Here is a 25,392-nt window from a genome sequence, read left to right on the forward strand (position 1 = left end):
TGTAGCTTTAAGGTGCTGGAAAAAGGAAGAATTTTTTTTCTTTTTTTCTTACTGCGTTCTTGTGTTCTGCGATGCATGCATTTATTCTCCTGTATGTTTGTCCTATGTATGTTGCAGGACAGATTTTGCATAGTATTTCATGATACAGCCACACATCCAATCAATCCACTTATTGAAACAATGCAAGCACTCCAGTCCCCCCCACCAAATTTTTATAGAAAGACGGCATTTCCGGCCACGCTTTAAGCCAAAAACACCTTGCCGAAACATTGCCAAAACAATCTCAATCTTACATCGGAAAAGACCCGAATACAACAATATATAATATATATATATTAAAAACAATATATATAACTGTGATGTACAGTTATCAGATGTACTTATAACTGAAAACATATATAATATAATAACTATATTTAACTGTTCCATCAATGAGAGCAAAGATTGGGAGTCCTATCACTGAGAGTTGTGTGCTTCATTTCCAAAATGTTCATGTCTGCAATTACTATCGTATTTCTTTACGTTTGCTCTGAAGAATTTAGCACTTTAGCTCTACTGGCACTTGGAGTACAGCATTTTCTCAACTTGGTCTGTTTTTGGCTAGTGCATTGTGTTCCGATGGCTTTTCAAACTGGTTCATTTTGGGAAAAATAATGTTTTTATTTGAGAAAAATGTGCCATAGTTTCAGAGAAATATTTGTAATACCACTGAGACTCAGGAGGGACAATATTACTGGATGTGGCTGCCATCTATAATCTTTATAGTGTCAACATGTTCCTGCTCTAGATTAGTGACATTCTTTTGTATGTGAAAATAAATGTCTATCTTATTATTTTCTGCCTTTTTTGTTTGTTTTTTTTCCTTACACCGAAGAAAACAAAATCTGCAACCATCAGTTCTTCTTAGAAACTATGAGTTCAAAAGAATCAATCTATGACACAACTTCAAAATTCTTTCCATGTGAAAAAAGTAAAGAGCAACAAGGATGCACTATCTAATATAGTTATGAAATAATAAAACTAAAATAAAGATCAAAGGCTAGCCAGATGAAAGTATGTGTCATTATTTCTCTGTCATGATCAGATCATGCCCTGGTGGCTATGAGATTTTCCAGTACTTCAGAGAGGCAGGATCAATTTGAATGGTCTGCTCTTGGTGACTAATGGGCCTTTTTCAGAAGGAGCTGAGGAATAACCTGGGAGCTCTGTTCAGAACCCTATGAAGGCTTTGGCCATAATCTAAAATCAGAAATCTGCCAAGGCCCTGAACAAAATATTATTTGTTTGCTGGTCCATCATTCTGGAAACACCCCATGGTTTATAGAGGACCTAAATTTTCTAAACATCTGACAGATAAAATCATTAGGATCCATTCTCAGTTTGAATCTAAGCATAGAGCAAGGCCATTGGAGATGCCTGGGGAGCGGACTTGCCAGATTATTTGGGAACAGTTTGAGCCTGTTGGATGGAAAGAAGCAGTCTAGTATATAGGAGTTGTTAAGTCAATTCCTTTCTTCTTAGATCCTTACCCCTCCTGACTGGTGAAAACATCAAGTATTGTGACATGCATATTGGTCATTGCTGCAGGAGGGCTGTTTCTGGTACCATTTAAGGAAATCCAGGTTCATCTCCTCAAGAAACTATCAAAGTTGCCTTGGCAATTTTCATCTAGCCTCCCTTTTGTAGGGAAGATGGTGTAAAAAGTGGTTGCTTTTTTGCAGGGCCCTGAATGACATGGATTATCTGGGTGCCTTTCAGTTGGGTTTCAGGCTGGGTTATGGGATAGAAGCAGCATTGGTCATGCTTGTGTATGATCTCTGATGAGGGAAGGGTGGAGACAGTACAACTATATTTGCTCTCCTTGATTCCTCAGTGACGTTCAATAACATTGACCATGTATCCTTTTGGACCATCTACAGGATTTTGGTGTTGGGTGGCACAGTATTACCCTGGTCTCCTTTCTCCAAGGCCAGTCCCAATCAGTATTAATAGGGAGCAATAAGACCAGCCCACAGCCAGTCACTTGGGCTGCCACAGAACTTGGTACATTCTCTGCTTCCTTTTAACATCTACATGAAACTGTTGGGTGATCACCTGACATCATGGGATGAGATATCATCAATATGCTGATAATGCATGGTTTACATCTCCATCCCTGGTGAGCCAAGCATGCTGTGGCTGCTCTTTTTCAGTGCCTAGGAGCTGTAGGAATCTGGATGGGGGACAGTAGACCTAAGTTGAACCCAAGCAAGCCAGAGTAGCTGAGGGAGGAGAGACCTCAGGATCTGTTGTTTATCATCATTAACGCTGGATGGGGTTGCACTACCCTAGACAGACCAATGAGTAACTTGGGGGTCCTCCTCGACTCAAAGCACATGTGGCAGTCATACCTGGGAAGAACTTTGCACAATTTTATATTGTGTACTAGTTGTGCCCTTATCTGGATTGTGAGGCTCTGCATATGGTCAGTCAAGCCATAGCCATCTCTTGGCTGGATTGTTCCAATGCATTCTGCATGGGGCTACCCTTGAAGATATTTGGAAGCTTCAACTAGTGCAAAATGCAATGGCACAGGAAGTGCTGGCAGCCTCTAGGACTGCACATAGAACATAATTACTACATGAGCTGCATTGATTACAGTTTCCTTCGAGATCCAATTCAAGGGCTTGGCTGTTACCTTTAAAGCCCTATATGGCCTGGGTCCAGGATATCTGAGAAGTCATTAATCCCCAATGGGACTAGCCCTGCTCACCTTGTGCCAGTGTTAGAAGCCTGCTATGGATCCCATTTTAAGGGATTCCATCAGGTGGATTTAAGGAGAAGAGCCTTTTACAATGTGGCCCATTCATGTGGAACAACTCAACCACTGGAGATGAGAACGTCTCCTACCCTTTTAGGTACATATGCTTTTCCAAATTGCATAGTCATATTAAGCTACATGAATGTACTGGTTTATTCTATTGTTTTTCCTGCAGCTTCCTCACTGAAGATAAATATAATGCTTATGCTTTAGATAGATAGAATATTTGGCAATCTGAGCAATTTATTAAACATTTTTTTTAATAATGGCAGCTTTAGTACTGGAATTCCTTCACTAAAGAAATCATTCATATGATTTACAAGAGCCGAGGTGGAGCAGTGGTTAGAGTGCAGTACTGCAGGCCACTTCAGCTGACTGCTATCTGCAGTTCGGCAGTTCAAATCTCAAGGTTGACTCAGCCTTCCATCCTTCCGAGGTGGGTGAAATGAGGACCCAGACTGTGGGGGCAATATGCTGATTCTGTAAACCGCTTAGAGAGGGCTGAAAGCCCTATGAAGCGGTATATGTCTAACTGCTATTGCTATTGCTAATTATTCACTTTATCACTTTTAACAAGTGCTGCAAAATGGAGAAAAGTTAAAATCCAAGAAGTTTGGGAAATATGAAGTAACCTTCAAATTATCTAACCAATATTGGTAATCAACCAGTAAGGCATCTGGCATTTGTATGTTGAACAAATCTCAAGCCCAGCAAAAACAAGGCTCAGTTCAATGAAGAGTAGACTAAACTAAAGACAGTTAGTTAGAGGATCCATATATGTTACATATCTTGGAAAGGAGACTGGTTTATTACTTTATATTGATATTTTATCACAATTTAAACTGCATGCATGTGCATGCACACATGTGTAGAATAAGTGTAGTTACACTATTTGAAGTGTCATACTAGTTTTAGAAATCCCGTTTGTAAACCAAACAAGTATTTGATGCAAATCACTGGCTTTCAGCCTAATCTATTTAGGAAGGGTAATGGGTTGAAATTCTCTCTTAAATATAATTTGAAAAAAAATAAATCTTCAAGAAATAAGTCTGAAATAGGAAGGAAACACGTTTATGAATAAATGATAAATGTTGCTTTAAAAAAATCTTACATGAATACCATTTGAAGAAAATAATACACTAGATATTTTCACAGTGACTGGAAACCATCCCATAACTATTTGCTAGATAACATTATCTAGACTGGACTCTTTAATCATATTCATTGGAAAGGTTGTCTCTGTCTTTCTTCCTCTTCCATTTTCTCTCTCTCCCTCTCTCCCATTCTCTTTCCTCTTCTCTCTGTGTGAGTGTATGCCTCTGTGTCTTATCAGATTCCCAAGAACATTCTAGAGAGTTATTAGTTTATTTGAAAGAAGGAAGCAGTTCCGGAATAGCTTTGATTAAGTAAAACAAAGTCTATTAGATGGATAGATGGGATGTTCATAATTTTAAAATAATAAAAATGTAAAGAAACATAATATATATCAGATCAAAAATATTTAAAATAGATTAATTGTACCTACACCTATACACACAGACACAAATTTTATAAACACACACACACAGCAAATGGTAACAAATGACTTACATGTTCTTGCTGTTGTCAAAATTTTAAGATTCTTAACAATGTCTTCTACAAATAAGAAGAAATATTAAACCATTTATAGTAAATCAAAGTCATTCCTTGAAATAGCATTAAATGAAACCCTAGTGAAAATTCAGTTCACACAACATTTGTGTTATTTTAAATACACTTACTGAGATATTCCACTTGTAGAAAGTAGAAACTGTACACAGATAACACATCCAACCCTTAATATAAGAAACACTGGAAAGGGAAGAGTTAATAGATTCACTAGATGTAGAAACTATAGAAATGTCTTCCTAAAACCAGCAGGGGGTGTTGTTACTGGGTTGTGGTTATCAAATTCCTGCAAGGCATGACCTTGGAAAAATTCTGACAATCTTGTCTGGCTTTGATTACATGATTTTAGGTTCCCCTTTTTTCTTTTCTTTTTTTCTTTACTAAGACAGTTACCCCGCTTCATACTTTTTAAAACATGAAGAACAGAGAGAGAGAAGCTTGAAATGCAAACATTCCCCCTCCCCTCTACGAATTTTATATTTCCAATTTACACCAAGTTCTCACTACCTGGAGCAATCTTGGTTTCCACTAAGACTTCAGAGTTCTCCTTGTAATCCATTAGTCACTTCCCTTAAGAATCAATCTTTATAGCCAATGGAGTAAAATAGGCCCAGATGTGTGTGTAATGCTAGATGTTCTAACTTATACCTGGAAATCATTCTTTTTCTCTTTTAAAAATTCTTACAAAGTGGAGGGAGGGAGGGAGGGAGGGAGAGAGAGAGAGACCCTTGATCATGGAAATGGTTATATAACATGTAGCTAAAGTATAATTGTGGTATTGTTTTAATTGGTATATTCAATAAAATAACCTAACTGCTTGCTTGTTTTATCTTCAGGACAGTGATTATGCCAATCACTTCTGAGTTCAACCCTGACTTTGTATTAGTATCAGCTGGCTTTGATGTTGTGGAAGGACATGAATCTCCTCTAGGCGGGTACAAGGTGACAGCTCAATGTATGTATTAATTTTTTTTGAAAAAAATCTGTGTCCTGACATTATTTTAGGCAGTCTCATGTAGTCCATTCTTATTTGACTAGATTGCTGTCACACATGTGAATTCAACAAGCCAAACTAAGCCAATTTGAGAAAATGTGTTCAACTGTATTACGTAATACATTAAATATATGTCAACAATTAACTTTTATTTCCTCCAAAGATTCCTTCTCCTAGAAAATGTTTTCTTTTTCCATCTCCTTTAAATGTCTCTAAATTTAGTTATCAATGGTATTTTATTGCTACAGAAGTGTTTCTGTTTCTATCTGCAATCTCCCATACAAACAACATTTTCCATAGCTTTCTTGATCCAAGCACCATGGAAGCCTACCAGATTGTCTTCTCTTATGTTGCAATTGAAGTGTAAGAATCTAAGAAGGTTTCAGACAGCTGAAAATATTATTGCATAGTGGAAAACAGAATGTTCAACATATGCTTAATACCAGGTTTTTGTTAGTAGCAGGAATGCAGAAAATGAAAACGGGCAAATGCCACTTAAAAGCAAATGTAGAAAATGACAGGCCAGATTAGTATCCCAGAGAGAAAAATGTAGAAAGAGCATGTTTTATCTGAACCCAAGATAAATATCAATTTGGGAATCGATTTCAAAAGTCAGAGACTATAAACTTTAGTCTATCAGTTATCTAGCAGTGATGATCTGCTCTCCATCCCTGCTCTGGGGGATTCTGACATAAGTAATATATATATATATATATATATATATATATATATATATATATATATATATATATATATATATATATATATATATATATATATATATATATATATATATATATATATATATATATATATATATATATATATATATATGTGTTTTTATTTGTGCTGATAAATAAATAAAGGAAGACTAGTATAGATCTATTTCAAGCTATTTAGCTCTCATCAGCTAGCCATATCCTTACTGGGATTCGAACCTGTGCTCTATTGCCTTCCCAGGCAGGGAGTTAACCATTTGAGCTACAGAGAACGACTCCTTTTATCAGCCAGCCAGGGTGGGAGGTATATACTTAAAGTCACAACCCCTGGTATGCCCAAGTGTGGGAGGAAGGTCACACTTCCACTCTCTGTCATTAGGCTCGTCACAAGAGTCCATCCAGACAGAAACCCAATATTTTTACTGTTGCCTTTGTTATATTTGTGTTTTTATTTGTGCTGATAAATAAATAAAGGAAGACTAGTATAGATCTATTTCAAGCTATTTAGCTCTCATCAGCTAGCCATATCCTTACTGGGATTCGAACCTGTGCTCTATTGCCTTCCCAGGCAGGGAGTTAACCATTTGAGCTACAGAGAACGACTCCTTTTATCAGCCAGCCAGGGTGGGAGGTATATACTTAAAGTCACAACCCCTGGTATGCCCAAGTGTGGGAGGAAGGTCACACTTCCACTCTCTGTCATTAGGCTCGTCACAAGAGTCCATCCAGACAGAAACCCAATATTTTTACTGTTGCCTTTGTTATATTTGTGTTTTTATTTGTGCTGATAAATAAATAAAGGAAGACTATATACTAGTCTTCCTTTATTTATTTATCAGCACAAATAAAAACACAAATATAACAAAGGCAACAGTAAAAATATTGGGTTTCTGTCTGGATGGACTCTTGTGACGAGCCTAATGACAGAGAGTGGAAGTGTGACCTTCCTCCCACACTTGGGCATACCAGGGGTTGTGACTTTAAGTATATACCTCCCACCCTGGCTGGCTGATAAAAGGAGTCGTTCTCTGTAGCTCAAATGGTTAACTCCCTGCCTGGGAAGGCAATAGAGCACAGGTTCGAATCCCAGTAAGGATATGGCTAGCTGATGAGAGCTAAATAGCTTGAAATAGATCTATACTAGTCTTCCTTTATTTATTTATCAGCACAAATAAAAACACAAATATAACAAAGGCAACAGTAAAAATATTGGGTTTCTGTCTGGATGGACTCTTGTGACGAGCCTAATGACAGAGAGTGGAAGTGTGACCTTCCTCCCACACTTGGGCATACCAGGGGTTGTGACTTTAAGTATATATATATATATATATATATATATATATAATGGAGTTTTGATCATGGCATCATGGCCATTATCTTTTGACCACACCTTACAAATACTCCTGGAAAAGGTCCAAATTCTATCACCTGAATTTAACACACAAATGTGCTTCAGCCATAACATATTGACAGAACCTTATATGAACCCTGAACTTCAGTTGTCCTTCAGATGGTGTTCCTGAAGTCATATTGTCAAAAGTAGTAAGCAGAGCAAAACCTAAATTTGATTTGATTTTACATTTGAATACATATCAATTTAGTTACTGTTAACTTTTGGTGATATATTTAATAATATCCTTCTTCTGTCAATTTCTGTCAATTCTATAAACATTTCAATTTGGTAACAATATCAGTTTTTGAGGGCTACAGTTCTTGTGGCCCTAGGTGACTTTACGCCACTAAGGTAGGGCTTTTTTACTTAGGATGGAACCATGGAGAGAAAATGTTTTGACACTCTTAGAGTTGGAAGCCTGCACATATCATTTTTTAAGTAGTCTTTTATTTGTTAAACAAATATGTAAACAATAAAATAATTTTTTATCATGATTTTCCAATTGTTTTCTTTTTGTCACCTCTTTGAACATAGCAGAGTATGTTTCAAATACCTTAATCGCTCTAGTTGCCTTATCCCTAAATGTTTAGACCACTCATTCACTTGACAGAATTAATTGATGAGAGGATTTTTGTTATTGTTATTCCTCCATGACCTAACTCTGTGATGGCGAACCTATGGCACGTGTTGTGGCTTGGTGGCACATGGAGCCCTCTCTGTGGGCCAGCTGCACCACGCTTGCACATGCTGCTCCCACCAGCCAGCTGATTTTTGGGTCTGCAGTGCATGCAGGAGTTGCATGCGCATGTGGGGGCACAGGTTAGGGTCTGTCATGCATGTGGGAGTTGCACACGCATGCACAGGAAATTGCATGTACATGGGTGGGGGTGGGGGAACGGTGGTCTCCCCATACTTCATTTTTGCCACAAGAAGGTTTTAAGGAGGGCTTCCAGAGCCTGGAGAAAGCCATTTTCACCCTCCCAAAGGCTCAAGGAAAGCCTCCGGATTCTGAGGAGGGCAAAAAATGGGACTTCCAGAAGTTCGGAAAAGAGTGTGTTTCTGGCCTCTGGAGGGCCTCCAGAGACTGGGGAGGGTGGAAACTCACCTTCCGCACACAGGGAGTTATGCACACATGCATGTGGGTGGGGCACATGTGCAGGTGGGTGTGGGCACAGACAATTTTAGCACGCAAGGACAAAAAGGTTCGTCAACACTATCCTAACTTTTTCCGCATATTTTTTTTATTTTCCATTTCCATAACATATAATCACATGTATAGTATTACATAGCCAATATCATGTTGTATTATTAAGTAATTACATCAATTCATCTTGCCATCAACTAACAAAAAAACAAAAGAAAAACCAGTTATTGGCTCTTCTGTTCTCCATACACCATATTTATACCTTATCCGACACTTTCTTCCACCTCTCTCCTCCCCCTCTCTACCTCCTTTCTTCCCTCCATCATCCTTTTCTACTCTACTTCCCCTTCCTTTCTCCCTCTCCTCTCTTCCCTTACCACTCCTCCTTATACACCTCACCTTCCCCCCTCTTGCCCTCTCTCCTATCCCTCTCTTCCTATCTTTCTTCTCTCCTCTGCTTCCCACTCTTCCTCTAATTCACTTGGTGTATTTCAGCTTCTGAGCAAACTCCATTTGTGTTGATGGTATTTATAATTCCATTTCAATATACATAAAAAGGAAAAAATAAGGCATAGCAGTATACATGTACAGTCATATTACCTTAAAATCTAGTATACTTGTTTCTTTAATCTTTTTGTCTCCTGGGTTTAAGATGAGCTCCTGCTCTCTTTTCCTAATTTCATTCTCAAGTTGAATTCTCTTTTCCCCCTGTTTGTGTTTATGTAGTTTATTCATATTTATCAGAACTCCTCTCATATAGGCTTTACTTGCATCCCATACCATTTCCATAGATGTACCCTTATTCATATTAAAAACAAAATATTCTTTTAACAACTTTTTACATTCATTAATGTTTTTCTCATATCTAAATAAATTTTCATTCAGTCTTCAAGACCTTCTTGCTAGAGTCCCCACCCCCAACTCCATCCAGACTGGATTATGATCTGATAAGGCTCTGGAGCATATCTTCGTCTTCTTTACCCTAGAAAACAAATCATTGGTTGTTAATATGAAGTCAATCCTAGAAAAGGATTGATGTCTATCAAAGAAAATGGTAAAGTCATATTCTTCTGCATTCCTTTCTCACCAGATATCTCTCAATTCAAAATCCTCTATCATATCAAAAAAGGACTTAGGTAGTTTTGCTCGCTTTTGGGTATTTTGGCGGAGAGCCTTCTTGTCTTTCTTGGTATCCATAATGCCATTCCAGTCACCCAGTAATATACAAGATCTATAGTCCCAATGTACTAACTTAGCGTGAAGCATTTTGTAAAATTTATCTTGTTGTTGATTGGGAGCATATATTCCAAATAGTAGTGTCTTTTTCCCTTCTTAAACCAAATCTATTTCAATATATCTTCCATGGGGGTCTGCTTCAATTAATTCAGCTTTCAAATCCTTAAGTATATAACTATACCATTTTTCTTCTCAGTGGCAGAAACTATAAAGTGTTGTCCAAGTCTTGTATTAATCAGGTATTTTTGATCAGTTGATCTAATATGAGTTTCTTGCAAACAAATTACATCATTCTTAAATTGTTTAAGATAGTGGTTTATTTTCTTCCTTTTCTGTGGGGAGTTTAAACCATTGACATTCCAAGTTAGAAACTTTAGCCCCCTGAAGCTTTTTAAGAGCCATCTGAACATCTTGGAATTTAATTTTTGGCCTGGCTCCTCCCACTGCTTCTGAAGTAACACCTGTAGGCTCCTGAACAGTGGCTTGTGCTTGTTGCTTTTTTAATTCCTGTTCCATTCGTCTAGTAACCACTCCTTAGCTTCTTGTACCTCTTAGAGAACAAGTTGGTCCCCCCTTGTTAATGCTTGAGATGTTTGCTGTCCATCATGTCCTTCTTGTTCTCTTTCTCTGGATCTAGAGGGAGGGGGATGTCCAGCCTTCAATATGTTGCTGTAGAAATCTTGGGCCTTCCATACTGAATTGAGGCGATAACTTTTTCCAAGGTAGCTAAATGCAATGCTGGCTGGCGCATCCCATCTAAACTGTATCTGGCGATTTTTAAGCTCTTCGACTAAAAAGGCATAGTCTTTCCTAGATCTCAACATTTTATGTGGTATCTCCTTCAAGACAGTCACCTCCTGGTCCCCAATTTGAAGCTTAGTTTTGTAGGACTCCTGTAATATCATGTCGAAATTCCCTCCTGACCTTCCCACCATCAGGTCAAAGGCTTCAGAGAGAATCTGTTTCAGGTTCTCTTGTGTTTTTTCCAGGAGGTCCCTTATCCTTAAGGCAAATTCCGTTTGTCTATACTGTAACATTATGATTTCATTTTCTGCATTGCTGACCTTTTGCTGGACCACATCCATCTTCATTACCAGGTTTGTATTAGAGTTGCTAAGATCTTCTAACTTTTCTTCGAGTCCGAGTGTATAACCTGGTAGAGAATTCAAAGCCATCAGGAAATCCCCTCTAATTGCTTGATTACATATCATAAGTTCTTCGGACATCTGTTACTTAGAAGCAGCTATCTCTTCCTTAATTTTTGCTTCCATCGAATCAGCATGATTTTTTAACGCATCAATTAATTATTTCTGCAAAATTTCTCTTGTCAAGGGGTCCCCTGCAGAAGTAGGAGGAAGTAACGACTGTAATTTAATAGAGGGCGCTGGAGAACTCCTGGCACTTTTCGACGTGGGGGGAGGAGGGGAAAGTTTTTGCTTAGAAGCCATCTCAAGTTTAATCTTTTTTGGTCAATTAAAAAGTCCAGGCAGTCCAATTATACAGCAATTGATATTTGGTTTGATAATAAATCACTTCTTGATAATAAATCACTTCTACGCTTCACAAGAATGCTATCGGAGTCTCGCCCCTCCTACACAGCTCCTACACAGCTCTGCACCATTTTTGTAGAGCTTTCAGCAAATAATTATCAGAAGGAATTTTTTACAAACGGAGCTAAGGATTTATACATACAATTAGAAGCTCACAAATATTGGTTCAGCTCATTGTGCTGAGGATGAACGAAGACCTTCGTTCTGCAACAAAAGGCAGAATGATTCCTGGCGCGGAGCTGCTATGCTGCCGGTGCCCTCCCCCTTCCTCCCAGGTTTTAGGCTGAGAGGATTAGTTAGAGGGCTTCCCATGCATAGCTTCTCACCCTACCTCTTCTAGGCCTGAAGAGGGGGTAAACAAACTGTTAAACAGCTTGATGGATTGCTGTTTAAACAGTTTAACAATGCCAAGATTCGAGAGCTGTTAAGAATAACAACTCCCTGTCAGGCCCCGCCCACCGGAAGCCCACTATCCTAACTTATAGCACTCTCTTCATTTGAAACTGACTCATAAATCTTATTCCAGGATCAGAACAATTATGTTTTTTATTGACTCACATTGTCATCTTGCTGCCAGGAAGATACTTATTTCTATTGGTTTAAATTCCACTTTAATTTAAAAAAGAGGTGACCGAATTCACAGAATGGTTCAGTGTTTAACCATATTTTCTTCCAATTGCAAGGCAAAAAAGATTGTAGAAAAATGCAGAAGAAATTTTGGCATGATGTTATTTATAAGAAAAACTACAGCAAACCTACTAAAACAGCAATGAAAAGAAGAAAGCAATAATTAGAAACAAACTATGGTTACAAAGCTGAGCATAAGATTATTTGGGAGCCACAAAAGAAGTGTGACAGTGTTATGAAGTCAGATAAACAGATTTCATAAGATTTCATAAGATTAACTTCTAATTCCCATTTTACTCTTGTAAACTGCATCATAGTATTGCAACTGATATCACCCCTGCAAAGACTTGCTAAAGTTCTGGGTTAGAGTAGTTTTATTTCCATACACAGCAATAGTTGATGTCAGTAGGAATGTTGGTTAAAGTCATGGCCCACAATTCTTTTTTTATATACATATACATTATATTATTTTTATTCAGTACTAATTAGAAGATTTCATTTCTACTGCCAGATACTATTATTTTTTTCTTCGCTGTTAAGTTTTTTTAAAAGCAGAAACAAAGAAGTGATGTTCAGAATGGTGTGAATTACCATGTCATTTGTGAAGGAAGATGCTCTGTTACTCATATACAATTTAATGCATTCCATCGCATATGTAGATTCTTGGCTGTGGAACTGAAAGAGAGGTTTGGCATAAGAAATATAGAATATGGCAGTGTTTGGCCATATTCTAAATTTCTTTTTAAAATTCTGTTTCCAATATTTGTGATCACCTATATTTATATCCCAAAACTATTTGAATGATTTATTTTCAGTTAGAATTTTTAACATTTCATAATTGGTTTGTCTCTGTGCCTACTTACTTTTTTCTTCATTTGTGTTTCATTACTGCTTCTCATTGATATTGGTTTATTCCTATTTATGCTACCATATTTATTACTATTGTAATTTTTAATTCTGAAAAAAAAAATATTTACATTTCTAGATTCTTCCCCCATTATGCAAATGTTTTAGGAGATAATGAAGTGATTAAACTATTTTAAGGTAAAACAATAATATTTAATATATAAAATAGCATATATTATTTTGTGGTTTTCCATTTTATATACTGATGGAAAAAAGTATAGAAAAATATAACATAAAGAAATATTACTAATAATATTAACTATAAAAAAGTTTTATGTTCATCTATTTATTGGTTTTTATTCAAAGCATAAAGGAAAAAATGCAAAGTGAAGCTGTTTTCTGGGGCAACATTTCTGAATAAATTTAAGATGTTTAAGATATTTTTTTTTGACAGAAGAGCAGAATTGCTTCTAGGAGTTTCTGCCTCAGATGCCAAAATAACTATCACTTGGATAAAACGTTCAAGACATCATTTTCTGTTATGAATGGGGAGAAAGTGTTTGATTTAAATGTTAATTTAAATATGAAAAATATGCTTTCAAACTAAAATTCAGCTGTATTGCAAATTTTAGGTGAAGATAAGGGCAACAGGATGCTGTTAAATAATAGAAAAAGTATTTCCTTTCTCTTTTAGTTTTTAAAAAATTGTTTCTTTTTCTTGTATATGGGATAAAGGACTTTTCCCTTCTAACTCAACAAAAATACTTTCATTCCTAGTATTTTTTACCTTTTAATATTCTTGATTTACATGGAAAATGCAAGCATGTACTCATAACACATGTATATTTTAGAGCGTATAACCTTTGCTAGATTGTTCCCTTTTCAATTGATTTCTCATAAAACTGACCAGATAAAGTGCACAATCTTTAAACAGTGATACAACTTGATTAACCCTGATAGTTCCCAAGCTGTCAGGTAGCAATTGTATTGATGGTAAACAATAAAGTGTCAAACAAAACATTAAAATTTGGGGCTTTCTGTTTTTCATGGAAGGCTGAACTTAGTGACCTGTTAAAACTTAGCTCTTGTTTCTTTCTTATCTTAAAGAAACTATTTGGCATTAGATCAAAATAGAATAATAATTTGTGGTAAAGAAAGATTGCCTTGAAGCATTCATATTGAGGGCATATTATTCAAAGTGATATTTTTTACTTCCTTACTCCTATATCATTAATGACATTACTAATGCATTACTAATGCACTTAAAATATTAACCCATGAATAGAAATAAATTACTGAATATTTAGCCATTGATATCCATTTTTAGAGGTATCCATTATTATTTTTAGAAGTAACTTGTAAAATTATTTTTTTCCAAAGAATTTTTGTTTTAATTGAACTATAACCCTTCACAAGTTGAATCACAAGGGGGAAAATCAACAGTACAATATTTATTAGATTCAATTAAAATGTCACAAAATAGGTTATAGCTTCCATTTTTAAAGATCCCCTTTCCTGCTGGATAATGCAAGAAATAGAAAAACCTAGCAATGGTACATCTTCCCCTCCATTCCTAAATTGGAATCTAAGAGAATTCATCAGAAATAATTAGATGACTTTCTGATGTGTTATAAAATACTGTTAGAAGCAGAGGTTCAAAAGCAAAAATAAATGCTTTCCATGTTTAACAATATAAAATCAAGTTGTTATTTAATTCTGTTTCAAGCACCAATCTTTTGAATATAAGAAAAATAAAGTGGTTCAATATGGGAAAAGTAATAGCTAATGTTTTAGATGATGCAGTAAGTAAAAAAAGAAATAAATAATGTAATGTACGGATGTGCCTTTTTTACTTATCATGTGAATCATCACAACTTATTATGATTGGCCAAATAGAATTTGCTATAATACCTACAAACATTTTTAAATAGCAGAATTATTTTTAGGGAAGAAAATAAAAGAAATCCAAATTTCCATTGTCAGTTCTTCGGAGGTGAGGGAATGCAACCTTGTTTGCTTGTTCAGCAGCTGCATTTCAAGCTGTGACAAGCTGTTGACACTTCTAATCTTCTAACTCTGTGTAGTGGACATTGAAAGCTCAAGAGGGGAAGGAAAGGCAGAATTTTTCATCAAGGTACTGATCCATCCTTTTTGTCTTGTAAGTAGGAACTGATAAGACAAGTAGTGCCAACGATAGCCATTTCAAACATGTTTTTGTTTAAATAAAATTATACTAAAAACAATATATCTACAAATCTTAATTCTTAAGAATTGTTACAGTATTAGAAGAAAGTTCCAAAATTATTTTTATAGATCTTTAGGTAAAAACACAGCAAATAAATGGTTTGTTATGCTATTTACTCTGTGGCAGTTTCCTGCTGAACTTTTAAAGGTGCCAAGAATTGTTACCTCAAATGTTTTACCAAATAAACACTTCTTATCAGTAGCAATAATCTCACAGCAACTCCTTGGCCATGGACTTCAAAAAACAAAGGTACAATAATTCTTAGTCTACCAGACATCATTCTGGGGAAGACAGACATATTTAAGAGTCTGAATTCTGTTCTAGTTTGCCACATAAAGCCATTAGAAGTAATCTGTGACCTAATCAGTGAGTCCATCTTTTTCACACTTTTTTCCTGATACATAGCCTTTGAAAGTTTATATCATCATTGGGAATCCTCCATTATTCCACTCTTATATTGCCTTAACTTTTAGCAATTAGATAAATTAATTTTTAATCTGTATTAATTTTGAAACTGTTATAAAATAAGGAAAATCAAAAGGAAATATAAAATATTGTAGAAATAGTCCCTTTTTAAAATTATTTTTTTCAATATGTGCATCATGGGCCACACACTTCTTATGTTCCAAATAAAAACCTTATTTTATAAAGATAAGAATTTTACTTTATAGTAAGCAGGATAATTGTAAACCCTGTATTTCCAAGATTCTAGGAACTGGAACAGCACTTGGATATTTTTCAGGGCTTTAGGTAAGTCTTCTTAGTTTTGTATGTGATTTAGCTGTAATTAATTATGAAAAATTAAATGCTAATGAGCATTAAAGAAAATGATTCAAGGAAATCTATTTCTATTTCTAACTATACAGTTTAGAACATCTTTTGCCAGTCTGAACTCCTTCTCTATGTGTTAACTTCAGCTCCCAAAATTCTCAGCTAATTTAGGGAAGAATACATTTCTCTTACTCAATTCTAGGATCCAAATTAAAGCATCACAAACATGTTTGTGTAGATCTTTTAAACAGATCTAACAAAGGACAGCCCACTATTTCTATGGATACTAAATTCATATTAAGTGCTGATATTTTATATTTTTATTGGTTTACAAATTTTAATATTTTGCATACGGTAAGTCTTTAGTGGAAATCAAATCAAAATACAGTGATCAGAGATTAGAAATGTTTAGGGGGAAAATTCTATTCCCAATCTGTATCATTTACAGAATTGATTCTGTTTTCATAGTAATTTGTGTATTTAAAATAGTGAAATTATTATGAAGCTAGTTCTTTTTAATATATTTTTAATATATATTTTCTTTTTAAAAGAAAATTGTATTCATATACAAGTGTAAGTGTGAGTTATTCTTTGTATTCATTCTATCCTCCATCATAGGTTTTTAGTTGTGTTTCAGCCAATGAAACATAACTAAATCTGCAGCAGCAGGTCCATTAGATAATACAGTGGTTGTTAGTCCATTAATTTACAACTACATACTCTTAGTTTCAGTATAAAATCCAATTCAGCTGCAGATTGCTGGTTCTGTTATTAGACTACACTTTCCCATTCCAGTACTTTACAGATTTTAAAAGAGATTATTATTATAGGATAATAATTATAGTCCAATTCATACTGGGCAAGGACAAATTGTAATAATGCCAATAGGCTGAAGGAGGGGGGAGGGAGAAAGGGACGGAGGGAGGGATGGAGAAAGGGAGGGAGGGAGAGAGAGAGAATGGGGCTGAGGAAAATCAAGAAGATATTTTGTTGTTGTTTCTCTGGATTGAGAAAGACGGGATAATTTGCTGCTCATTTTGCAGCAAATTATTTTGTACTTTTGTGCATTTCTGACAATATTTTGAACCATAAATCAGGAAATGAAATGTTATAAATAAGGATCTTCAAGCAGAGCTTTGGAATAAATTAATATGTAACTTAAGCATAAAAATGCAAGAATGTCAGCCTGTGTTCCTAAATATAATTAGGATATACAGTGACTTTTGAAAAAATCATCATTGTTCAGCTCAATTTGTCTTTAAATAAAAAGCCTACATAATGCCTTAAATATTTTTGGTTTACTCTTTGTCTGAAGAGAAATGCAACTCATGTATACGTTTTGTCCATTCTTCACTTGTCAGTCTTGCAATCCAGGCAGGCACCATATCAAAACTACAGATTCAATGAATCATTCTATCCATGTCAGAGACATCTATGGAAACTGTGTATCAAAATTGTCAAAATGCTGGCTGTGCAATTTAAGTCTCAACTGTTTTTATATATGTTGCCCATGTCAATAGAGATGGAGGTTTAAGTATGTGTTCAAACCACAGAAGATTCTTTTAGGAATTGAAATGTAAGCCATGTTAATTATATAAGGTATTTCAATTCATTAATAATCAAGCAGACAATATAAACAATTGAAATGATTTAAAAAGAAAACAGAATATAACTGGGACCAGTGAGCATTAGAGAAATATTTTTTTAAAGTTTTTTATTTTTTCCTTTCAAATTCATTCACAAGTATACACTATTATAATTACTATTAACATTTATCTATTCATCATTAATCTTTATCGTTATTTTTTTAATAAATATATAGAATACAGTTTGGGTTACTTTCTTGCCACCCCATTCCTCCATCTTATTTTGCAACAACCTTGCTACTTCTGTCTTCTCAATCTCCTTTCTCTGCCGCCTTCTTTCCTCTTCTTCTTCCTCTTTCTTCTTCCCCTGTCTTTCCCCCTCCTGTCTTCTCTTCCTTCTTACCTACTTTCCTACTCTTGGGAATTAGAGAAATATTTGAGAACCTTGAAATATAGTCAAATTAGAAACCTAGATTAAAAAAAAAACCATAAAGGAGCACAACTAAACTAAACAACCCCAACCCTCAAAGTCATCCAGATAGAGTATGTTCTGTAGCCGTAAACTGTTAGGTATTGCTTGGAAAAGAAAGAAAGTGTGTAGGGAGAACAAATCTGACCAAGGAAATGGAATATTCTGTTTGAATTCTTTAAAAATATAGGTGTTGGAGAGCTAATCAGCTTTTTCTATTTCTTTCAATTTCACTATATGTCCTGTTTCTGAATTTAGTGTATGTACAGAAGACAGCTGCAGAAACCGTAGGCTCAATTAAACAAGAGAAGCTATGTATTATCAGTAGCAATTCCTGCCATTGCAGAAAAATAGTTAAGATATTTAGTCCTTGTTAATCACTAAGATGTGGTTAATTATTTCATTTAGGGATAGTAGATTAAACTGATTTCAGTCATTGTTCCCGAAGATAAGTTGTTTTGGGGTGATTAATAATATCTTCTATGCTATACTGGCCGCAGTCTTTGAAAACAAGGCTGAACATTCATTCCTTAATGATGATCATCAATGGATGAAAATAATCTTCCCTAAAGCAGGTCTTCCAGATAAATTGGATTACACATCCGTTCATTCACAGCATATCCATCTTTAGAAATAAAAGAGTGAGAGGGAAAAGGAACTGAGAAGAAGGAGGAGTGAACTGAACTTTGAGAATAACCTGAGCTTAAATAAAAGCCTTGGCACATATTAAAAATAACTATTTGATGGAAAGAGTTTATTTTGTTTTCTAAGGCTCTGGGGACTAAAATACTTTTCCAAAACCAAAATAGCAATATGTAAATTAAGAGTACAAAAGCCCAGTTTTATGATTTAGGCTGCAGTATAATTCATTTCTATCTTTCTTGCCATTGTTTTTTTAAAAAACACACAACATCAAAGGAAAATGGCATGTGTTCTAAATCAGAGCTCCAGTGCCGAAGTATGACAGCACAAAAAATTAAAACTAAATAAATGTGCTGCTTTAGCTCTCATATTTTCCTCAGAATTGCTGCTTATGAAACCAGTTGCTTTAAAGACATGGAGTTTGGTTGGTTATTGGTTTAGTTCCCCTTCTAAATTCCTTTATTTGTTTGATCTTACTTTATAAACTCTGATGCTGGTGCCATGGTAAAAACATATTCCGTCTCCTCTCAAGAAATACAATAATAAAATCTGTTTGATCTTACTTTACAAACTCAGATGTTAGTACTGATATGGTAAAAGACGTTTCCTCTCCTAAAAAGTTTAATAACAAAATCAGTAGTCACTGAATGTTTGAACACCTGATCCAGTTCTTTAAAAGTTTCTCAAAGATAGATGGAATAAAATAAATATTTGTGTTAAAAAAAACCACAATATGTGTTAGTAGAAAAGTATGAAATTCCCCTCCAATCTACAATGCAATAATGTTTTAGGTTACATCAGGGCAATGGCATCTATTGGGGAAGCACAAATCAGTAAGGTGGCAGATGGAGTATCATATGGGACCATTTATGTCTAATTGTTTTTACCAACCAGTATGCTTGGGCAGACTGGATGTGCACCAAATCCCTTTAATTAAATGCTGCCATCTTGTGGGATCAAGGAAGCTTGCCTTCTCTCTCAGGGTCTGCCCCCTCTGAAATGTTATTCCCCCCCCCCAGCAAATAAGTGGCAATCATGGGGTTCTGATAAGTCCCTAAGACATGATTCTGTTCCCAGACCTAGAGTTAATGTTCCTGCTATCTACTGGTGGAGTCCCTATCATATTTTTTATTGTTTGTTGTTCTAGTTGCTTTAGTCAAGGTTCCCTGTTTTCATGTTCAACTGTTTTAATTAATTTATTGTTTTGGGGATTTTGTAAGCTGTCCAGAGTCTTTGTAGAGGGCAGTCATACCAAATCTTTTTAATTTACCTTCCCTATTTTATGTAAGCCGCCCTGAGTCCCCTCAGGGAAAAGGGCGGCCTATAAATATTAATAAAATCACTAAAATCACTAAATCACTAATTTAATTTAATGAATCTGAACCATAGGTTTCCTGGACATGCACTAAAGAAATGCTTGCAAAATTACTGTATATTTGGATTAGGGTTTTTGCTTCTTCTTTTACACACTATTAGAACAAGGGTAGGCCCTTTGCTTCCTCTTCAATTCCTAGTTTCCTAAAAGAAATGGGAACTACTATTGGCTTCAAATCCATTCTTTGAACTAAAGCTTGACTTTATATTTCTGTGAAAGGTATTTCATATCCTTGATGGAGGCTGATTATGGCAAGATTTATATTCTAGAAGTCATAATGGCAACATATATTAAACTGATTTTATATAGATGATATTTGCTAAATGATAGGATGAATTGAATAATTATATTCAATTATAATAATAATTATATTTTTATGTTATAGAGTTAAATATTGGCTTTAAGCATGAAATCCAAGTTGCGGCTAATTAAGATAAATAATTGCCTTTTTTATATATCAACTGAACAGTAGAAGCCATGAAATTGGTAATCCAGTCACTTGTCTTTATAGCTCTACCTTAAAGCAAATATTTACTGAATGTCATTTACAGTTGCAACATATATGCAATATATCTATAACTTGATTTCCCTTATATATTAGCTCAGCTTGTGAGATTGTGGGAAAGGATTCTGCTTTTGATTCAATACAAGGTGATTTTGGGGAATAATTATAGGACTAAAAATTCCCTTGGTTGTGATACTCTCATTGTGTAATTTGAAGGTATGTTAGGCATTTTCAATAATCTAACACTGTCAACTGTTTAATATTTAAGACTTTATACTGGTTACATCACTTTCTGATTGTCAACCTTTAATTTGGTGATTTTTTTATTTTAGTGATTTTATTAATATTTGTAGGCCGCCCTTTTCCCTGAGGGGACTCAGGGCGGCTCACATAAAATCGGGGAAGGGGAATACAGACATTAAGAGAGAAACATATAATAAAATAGTAAACAACATACATTCATCATTCGGGAGGGGTAACTATCTTTATCCCCAGGCCTGACGGGCGAGCCAGTTCTTAAGGGCTGGTGAAGTGAGCTTCAATCCAGGAGAAGATTTGTATCAGAATAAGAAAGTTGTAAGGGACCTTGGGAGTCTGCAGTCCATCCCCCTAGCTTTGTAATGCTTTTGATTTTCTCTTCTCTGGTGTATGTGCTTTTACAGCATCATATCTTCATTTTAATTTATTTCTGTAAGCCATGTTATGATGTTCAATGAATAGCATTGCAATTATTATCATCATCATAATCATCATGATATCAGGGACTTGGAGGGTTGCAGCTTATTTTATAAAAACAAAATATTGGGTTGGAACACAATGTATTTCCCATTATATGCAGTATAATTGAACTGCTTGGATTTTGGCTGAAATCTAGCTTTTTAAAAAGCTTCTTTCAAAGTTCCCAATATAATTTAACAACATAAAGTGTTTCAAATCTTTGTTATGAAGTTCTATCCAATGTTTCCCTTTAAGTTATTTCTTATGAGGAAACTCAGTATTTCAGAATTCATAAAATTAAACAACAATCTCAATCATTAGACAGTCACATAAGATTGCCAGTTTAGAAAGATGTAATATTTCATATTCTATAAAGAAAAAAAGCCCTACAGTCTTTCCATTTTTTTAAAATCTAATCACTCCTGAACATTCAGGAGTTGGTTGCATACTGCTCTGGAAATCTGGCACAAGCAATGGCTGTTCTATTCTCACCATATAAAATAGCAGCTTCATGTGGACCACAATAGCAGAAAAAATGTAAATTGGAGATAATTCTCCAATTTAGTGATTTACATGAATATAATCCCACATAAACTATCCATCAAATGGGGGGAAAGGGGGATGACCCTGTTATTTAAAAAAAATGGTAGGATAGTAGCAAGAGAGAAATTTTTTCTTATTTCTACTTTTGTTTGGTCTTTTCCTCAGAGGCATAATTTTTTTCAAATGGATCCAAGTGCAACAATTGACACAAAGAATACAGATAGTTCTAGTCTAATATCCATTCATTCAGCAATTATTCAAAGTTATGACAGAGCTGAACAAAAAGTACTAATGACAAGTTTTAATAGTTGTATCCATTGTATTGTTTCTGCAGAGCCATGATTGCCGTTTGTGATCTTTACTGCTAGCTTCCAACAAATAAAATAAATGGGGAAACTGGGAGATGATCACAAATACTAATTGTGTCACCACAAAATATCACTAGCTATAGCTGTTAGACATTTATACTACTTCTCCCTTATTGAGCCACGATGGCACAGTAATTACAGTACAGTACTGCAGGCTAGTTCTGCTGATGGCCAACTGCCTGTAATTTGGCAGTTCAAATCTCATCAGGCTCAAGGTTGACTCAGCCTTCCATTGCGGACTCTGTAAACTGCTTAGAGAGAGCTGTAAAGCACTGTAAAACGGTATATAAGTCTAAGTGCTATTGCTACAGCCCTCTCTAAGTGGTTTACAGGTCAGCCTGTTGCCCCCAACAATCTGGGTCCTCATTTTACTGACCTTGGAAGAAATGAAGGCTGAGAATGCTATAACAGCAAAGGATTCACATAACAGTGGCATTTGGGACTGCTATTATTGCTATCGTAGGTTGGTGCAGTCATACGACATTGCATTTTACAATTGGATCACTTAGCAATGGAGTTCCTAGTCCCAATTACTTAGGTACCCAAGGATTGCCTGTGAAGAGATAGCTAAAGTTTATTTGGTTATTGTAAATGAATTTAAGTCTCCAAGACCAGACCAATCACATTTATAATTCTTCTAGCAGTTCCAGTTGTTAACCATGTGAATCCTAAATAGTTGCTAAATGTGATGTCATGTGTGATTGCCATTTGCCAACTCCTGCCAGCTTCCCCATGGAGTATATTTATTGGAAAACAAATTTTGTAATTGCATCACATGACCTGAGAACACTGCAAATCTTATAATTGTGAAACAGCTGCCAAGTGCCCAAATCATGATCACATGGCTTTGAGAACTTTGTGAGGTACATAGCTTTGAACACCAGTTAAAATACAGTAACATTTGAATGGATGTCGAATGAATGGTAGTTAACCAAGGACAACTTGTATTAATCAACATCATGGACACCAAATCCCCTTCCCTGAAAAGCAGATGCAAAAGTTAGTTTTTCCCCAAAAATTTTTTTGCCATCTTTGTGTTATATTTAAAATAGATATGTACTTTGAAAAACATTTTTTTCCCTTTCAAACTTTGTTGGGCACATGTATATGTGTACTGCTGAATCGCAACCTGGAAATAAATCTGAATGTAAACTATATGCACTCGCTGTGTCCTTTTCTGGATAATTTCCAGGTTGTGTAAGGCCATGTTGGACATACAAAAAATTATATCACATATTGTATATTCACTGTATCTTTTTGGCTCAAATATATAATAATCTGTTATACTCATTGTCTTACTCATTCACCAACACACCATAGATAGTTTATTCTTTTGCTGACACACCCTGAGCAATTCATATAAAGCATATTTTTGATAGCCAGTATCCACCCACATATATTCACTTAGGAACTATATCAGAATAAAGGAAGAACTCATTTGTGTTATTTGGATCAAAATACATTGTGGAGTTTGGATTTAGAATGTAAGATAATTTGTGTCTTACTCATAGAGGAAAACTATATTTAGATGCCTGGAATTAAGAAGAAAAGATTAATTTCACCCATGGAATAATAAAACATCAGAACATTAAGAAATCTGTAGCTATGTTTCAGGCTCAGAACTTTTACTATGATCACATCTATAGAAAATAAAATGCTGCTGGCAAACTTGATGTACAAATTAATTTAATTTATAGTTTCCCCATTTACATTTTTATGTTGCAAAAGTATTTTAAAACTAGTTCTGTCTCTTAACAATATAATAAAAGGAAATATGTGCCTATATATCAGTTCTTCCATGGAATATTTTAAAATCATGGTGCCTTAATGTATGGATAGAAGACCAAAGTATTCTATGTAACATGCTTTGACTCAGCTGTGCCTAGGAACTTTCTGCTCTACTTGCATAGCAGAGCGAAAGGCTAGCAGACATTTTGTAGGCCAGTCCTGGAACTCCAATATCACACAGACTCATTTGTTTTTAGTAAATATGCACAGGGAAGTACCTGAAGAATATTGTAACAGTGAACTTGCTGGTACTTTAAGCAACTCATCATTTCTTTTCTTCATTATTACTTCTATGGAATGATGACAGGTCTATTTTACTATGATAACCACAGCTTCAAATGATATGTAGGTATGTACATTGCATGGGTTAGTTAAGGCATCTGCCAAGAGTCAACACTAATTTGAACACCCCAAAATATTTTTTTAAAAGCCAAAGTATTTTTAACTCTACTTTGCTTGTAGCTCAGAGGAATGCAGGAAGAAGGAAACTCTAAATGAAACTATAGGTGTAAATATAAATCGTTATTTAGCAGAATGCTTTCTGTCAGCTCATATCTTGCTTTCTGAGTGCATATCCTAGCATCCTTAAATAGTCCTTCCTCTCACCATGTTTGAATTTTAGCAGTTATTAGCAGCAGTTTTGAAAAACCTACTAGCACTGAAGAGCCGAAATATGCTCTTTTAATTGATAAAAATAAACATTTGGGGATTACTCAGAGAATATTATTTTGATGTCTCTTAAGAGCAGTTTACTTTTAAAACCTCATATTCCTAAATTGATTCTAGTAATTCATCATTTAAAAGAGAGAGAGTCTCTTTGAAAAGAATTACTGAAAAATCTTTTGACAATAACAATTTCAACAAATTGATCATATTTCCTGAACACCCAGTCAGTTGTGCTTGTATCTTTGCTTTTTGAAGTCCATGCTGATTGATAACAGAAGGTTACTGCAATACTCTGTACCTGGAAAATTCAAAGTGGTAAAGCCAGATGTTACATCTGAATATCAGTTATGGTTTTCTGGGTCTCAAGAGGATTTATAATAAGTTAAGTCAGGGATCAAAATAGCTTCCCTGATCAAACTCCAATGGGCTATATTGATTGGCAAGAACTTCAGGTTTCCATTGTCACATTTTTGTAATAGAAAAGAAAGTTGCTCAAAATGTAAGATTTGAAAATTACAATTAATCACAAGGCTTTGTCGGCCAGATTTCAGTTTCAACACAATTTCCTCAGGTTTGTTGAATTTCATCTATTTCTTCTGAAATAAAAATGAAAACAATTTAATTTCTGGCAGTTTATGTCATATGTCAGATGGATTCTCATGAGTCCAAAGCAAAAAGACAAAGTGACTAACTCCTCAAGGTGTGTTGTAATTCCTAGGAAATGTAGCATGTTTCAGAGTCCCTTTGTGACCACAAAATGA

The 25,392-nt window shown here is 35.1% G+C and overlaps 1 protein-coding gene across 1 annotated transcript in view; it reads left to right on the forward strand.

The window, feature by feature from the left end:
* Positions 1–25,392, forward strand: part of LOC106556994 (histone deacetylase 9) — a 173,693-nt gene that overhangs the window by 103,036 nt on the left and 45,265 nt on the right. Inside the window, exon 11 of the mRNA XM_087714371.1 lies at positions 5,284–5,402. Within this exon, the coding sequence (XP_087570497.1) occupies positions 5,284–5,402 (119 nt within the window). The remainder of the gene's footprint in view (positions 1–5,283; positions 5,403–25,392) is intronic.

The sequence above is a fragment of the Thamnophis sirtalis genome, unplaced genomic scaffold (genome assembly GCF_051295495.1).
Source record: "Thamnophis sirtalis isolate CommonGarterSnake01/CBP01778 unplaced genomic scaffold, rThaSir2_p1.2 scaffold_4, whole genome shotgun sequence".
Lineage (NCBI taxonomy): Eukaryota > Metazoa > Chordata > Lepidosauria > Squamata > Natricidae > Thamnophis > Thamnophis sirtalis.